The sequence below is a fragment of the Vespa velutina genome, chromosome 25 (assembly GCF_912470025.1).
Source record: "Vespa velutina chromosome 25, iVesVel2.1, whole genome shotgun sequence".
Lineage (NCBI taxonomy): Eukaryota > Metazoa > Arthropoda > Insecta > Hymenoptera > Vespidae > Vespa > Vespa velutina.
Window position 1 is genome coordinate 352,702 of NC_062212.1, and position 5,000 is coordinate 357,701.

Here is a 5,000-nt window from a genome sequence, read left to right on the forward strand (position 1 = left end):
CAGAATTTTCATATCTTGGCTTGCATCGAGAACTCGCTCGACTTTCTCGAAAGTAACTTGGGCGCGTTCTAATATGTGCGTGTGTGTGTGTGTGTGCGTGTGTGCATGCACGTGTGTTTGTGTGGGTGCGGATTAAATCCTTCTTTCATGATATCTTACGAGTGTCGTCGTAAACGACACGAACGCTCTCGCGTCCTCGTTTGTTTCAACACGTAATAATAATACAAATCGATCGGATCGTTTGGAAATGGACCAAAAAGAAAAAAAGAAAAAAAAAAAAAAAAAAAAAAAAAAAAAAAAAAAAAAGAGAACAACAACAACAATAAAGACGATGACGACGTGGACAATAATTATTACAAAAAGAGGAGTAACATGGAATTTGTAAAAATTATTTGTTAAATTAATCCCTCAAAAATAATCCCTAATAAAAAACAGAAAATAATTAGACTCGTCAAAAAGTAAAGTCGGATTTACAAAGATAATCTCGTACAATTAGTTTCTTTTAAAGTTTATCCTTTTCTATTCTGTATGCTCATCAGATAGCATTTCATTACCATTTACTGATTATTTAATGTCTTTTAAGAGTGATCCTCCTCTCCCAGCACCTCCCTTCTCCTCTTTATCTCAACCTCTCTTTTTCTCTCTCTTTTTCTTTTTCTTTCATATCGTTTGTTCCTGTCTTTAGTCGGTGGTAACGTTTAAACTACGACAACGAGCAGGTACTTTTCAAGTCGGTAATGAAATTCTGAACGACTAAAGAGAGAGAAAAAAAGAGGGAGAGAAAGAGAGAATACGTGGGTAGAAATACTCGTCGGTGTGTAGACGAAACACCGATGATGACGCTATTGTTTCACCGTATATGGAACGCAAAACGGTCTGTTGTCGTCAGGAAACGTTCGGAATGTAAATGAATATCTTTACATATATATGTATATATGGTATATATATCTGAGGTAAAGCGAAAATTCGAACGAGAGTTTTTCTTCGAAAGCAGGTTAATGCCAATTCCAAAAAATATATACCTATATCATGCGTACGTATATGTGTGTGTGAATGTATGTATGAGTATATGTATATATTTTCTTTTTTTCGGTTTTGAAAAAAAGAAACTGTAGTAGGTGAAACGATGACCGAAATGAATTTATAAACGCGCTTTTGAAACATTTTCTCACAAACACACACACACACACACACTTAAAGCGGTTTTTCATATACATAAATACATAGATATCTACATATCATCATCTATATGTATGTATGTATCTGTTAAACGAAAGATCGGCGTTATATACGTTTAACAGAAACGCTTGCGGACGCCAGTCTGTCTCGGGACCGGGAATGGGATTAGAAAGCACGTCAACTTCTCCGTAGGTCACGTCACCCAGATTCGAGATATCGTCGTCTCCTTATGTTTACGGCATTTGTATATATCTACGGACTTTTCCCTTTTTTTTTCTTCTTCTTCTATTTCTTTCTGTTAAGATAAGAATCAAGTTTATTTGTTTTTTTTTTTCAAACGAAGAGAAGAACCCGTACGGTGGTATCGATCATTGATAAAAGATTTGATAAAATATATATATATATATATATATATATACATATATGAACGATCGATTATAAATTTTTTAACTGATAATATCATATACGATCTCTTATCAATAAGATTAGAAACTATGATAACGAGTTAACCTAATTAAAAATAATATTCTACAATATCGTCAATTTCTAAATGATCCTGGACCAAGGAGATTGTTTTTGAAAGAGCCTGTATTATGTATACGGCATGTTTAACGTTCACTGTATATATATGTACATATTACACACGTATACACGTTACATACATACGTATATACACGTATAAACATGGACCTTCTTGTGTGTTCCCTTGGAGTTGTGTGTCGGGTCGGTATCTTACATAGAAATGTAATGTTGAACGCACGGACCCGGCCTCGTCCGTAGGGCGAGTCTCTCGAGACATGAGAGGGGTCAAAGGTCGAACGAGCGAAGAAAAACGCACGCAAACGTAAGCGAGGGATATGTATATATAGCGTTGCTTGTACACGCGCGAAATACCTCTTACATATTTATATTACTATATTCATATACACACATATATATATATATATAAAATATATAAAATATATATATATATATATATGTAGTATGCGGCATAAGAATCGTGGCATACAGAACAGTGGCACACCCACTTTAATACGTACCGGAATGCATTCGCATTTGATGCAGTACATAACTCCAAACGGTGGTCCCAAATCCGCGAACCAGGTAGAACCCAACTCTCGAATCTGCTTTCCGAAGGTGCATTCTGTAACAGAGAGAATAGGAAACAAAAAAAAAAGGAATAGAAAAAGAAAGAAAGAAAAATAATAGGAAACAAAACAAAGATATATATATATATATATACCTATAAAAAGAAGATATAAAAACTCGCGTCATCCTATGAGAGAGCGCTTACTGTGTATATATATATATATATATATTCATATATTCCTCTTTAATGACGCAATATTAGCGAAACTAAAGCATAACGTAATCGCGAATTCTTAAATTTAAAGTATAACGTAATCGGTTATCTCCTTCGATATCCTTCCTTAGCTCTCGTCTCTAACCACTTCTCCTTCCTATCCGTTCCTCTCTCTCTCTCTCTCTCTCTCTCTTTTGCACAGCTTAAAGAAATATTATTCGTCATCGATATATCGCGTATTATATCTCGAATATGCATCTCGCGTTTTATTTCGATAAATCAAACTAAGCGCACATGTTCTTCTTACGATCGACGAATACTGATTACCTCCTCGAGTAATACCATGAAACACGTGTACGCTTTTCTATTATTCGTCGTCTACTCTATTTCGATGATAGACTTGTACGTGACCTGTCAACCTTTCATCGATAGTTAGAAACAAGGAAAGAAGAAAAATAAATAAATAAAAAGAAACAATCAAAATTAAAGGGAAGAAAAAAAAGTAACGTCGAGAGGGTGAATTGGGTAGGTGAATTGATAATTGATAATAAGTGTACATTCGTAACGAGTACACGTGTCGACTATGAATGATGAAAAGAAAAGGCACTCGAATGAAAGAAGTAAAGAAGATAGATAGATAAATAGAGATAGATAAAGAGAGAGAGAGAGAGAGAGAGAGAGAGAGAGAGAGAGAGAGAGAGAGAGAGAGAGAGAGAGAGAGAAGGTGGCAGACGGAAAAAGAGTGGAAGAGCCTGCTTGGCCGACACTCTCTGGTGCGACAAGGCCGTCGTCTCCTTTAAAAATGACGACTACAGGTCTCACACTTTCTTTTTTCTTTTTCTTCCTCTTCATCATCTTCTTCCGCCAAAAAAAAAAAAAAAAAAAAAAATGAAAGAAAGAGAGAGAGAGAGAAAATAAACAAGAAGAAAGATAAAAAATAAGAAGAAAAAGATATGGAAAGCAAGTCCCTAACACATGTCTCTCTCTCTCTTTTTTTTTTCTTCTTTCCCACGTAAAAATAAATCGTATCGAAGATGGTCTCTCCTTTCCAGAAATAAAGATTCTCGCGTTTAAATTAACACTTATTTAGAATTTCACAATACATATTATATATCGAAATGAATCTCTATTTTTTTGTTCTCTATTTTTCTGTTTTTTTTTTATAGATATACATATATATAACTGTATATATATATATATATAAAAATATATAGGTGAGGATTAAGAATGGGGATGAAGTTTGAAGCAAGTGATATAACGAGGGTTGGGAACAGACGGATGAGTACAGGAGAGGGGTGGTATGATAAACATTACGTAATTGGCTTTGAGAACGTGACTGCAGAACGATAGAAACTGATCGTTCGACGGTGACAATAAATGGTACGACATGTGTTTGTGAATTTGTTTAGCACAGCCTCGTCGACAGTAATGACGATGAGTGAGTGGGAAGACTATAGTGGATGTAAAAAAGTGATGATAAAAATCCTTCTCTCTCTTTTTCTCTCGTGAATACATCAACAGGGTTGATTAGGAAAGCTTTCAAAGACAAGTCAAACTTTTCACTAAGCGATAAGATCCTCCGATGATGCGTCGCGACGCTTACGCGAGTCCAATGAAATATAAGAAGAGAGCGAGAGAGAGAGAGAGAGAGAGAGAGAGAGAGAGAGAGAGAATGTATGCGTCGAGAAAGACGAAGGAGAAAGAGAGAGAGAGAGAGAGAGACAGCAAGGCTCGTTGCACGAGGTCGTTGCACCGCCCGTGCTAAGTCGTTCTAAGCGCGGACTCGGTTCTAAGCAACTCAGGAGCATGAGAGGAGAGCCTCGACACGCCACCGTATCGCAAATATGCGAGTCGAGTTGAAGTCGAGTCGTGCAGACTCTCGTTCTATCTTTTCTCTTTTTTTCTTCTTTTTTTTTTCTCTCCCTTTCTCTCTCTCTCTCTCTCTCTCTCTCTGTCTATTATTCTCCATTTTTTTCTTCTCCTTTACGTTTACCCATCTCCCCCTCTCCTCCCCCCCCCCGAGCAACAGCCGAAGAAAATCGTAAAAGAGAGTGAATGAAAGAGAAAGAGAGAAAATATTTGTATGTCGTCTTTCGAGAGAAAAAAGAAAAAAAAAAAAAGAAAGAAGAAGAATAAAAGAGAGAAGAAAATAAATAAATAAAAATGAATGATCATAATACGAAAATTTATAATCCCTTCATCTTATCAATTCATTGATAATCCGACAATTATCGACGTGATGGAGGACATTAGAAGAAGAAGAAGAAGAAGAAGATAGAAAGAAAGAAAAATATACAGGAGAAGAAGATATAATATGGCGATTAGTTAGGATTCAGGATTCTTCAGGACCTTTCTAAGAATTTCATCGTGAATTCCAGGAAGAACTTGTTTCACCGTTCTTCTAGTCTAAAGCACTATTCTCAGATAGTACGAGCGGGTTTAAAGAGGGGCTGCTGTGACTGAGGGGCTGCTATGAATGTTCACACCATGGGTTCGATGAACTTTGTTAGAATCTAAC

General features: G+C 36.1%; 1 protein-coding gene across 11 annotated transcripts in view; it reads right to left on the minus strand.

Moving 5' to 3' along the window:
• LOC124957387 (dorsal-ventral patterning protein Sog) overlaps positions 1 to 5,000 on the minus strand; it is a 61,804-nt gene that overhangs the window by 19,777 nt on the left and 37,027 nt on the right. For 10 of the 11 annotated variants that reach the window (XM_047514389.1, XM_047514383.1, XM_047514388.1 and 7 more), the window contains one exon: positions 2,220 to 2,323. The exons of the other annotated variant lie outside the window; for it this stretch is intronic. In XM_047514389.1, the coding sequence (XP_047370345.1) occupies positions 2,220 to 2,249 (30 nt within the window). In that variant the 5' untranslated portion in view covers positions 2,250 to 2,323. The remainder of the gene's footprint in view (positions 1 to 2,219; positions 2,324 to 5,000) is intronic. 11 annotated transcript variants of the gene reach the window in all.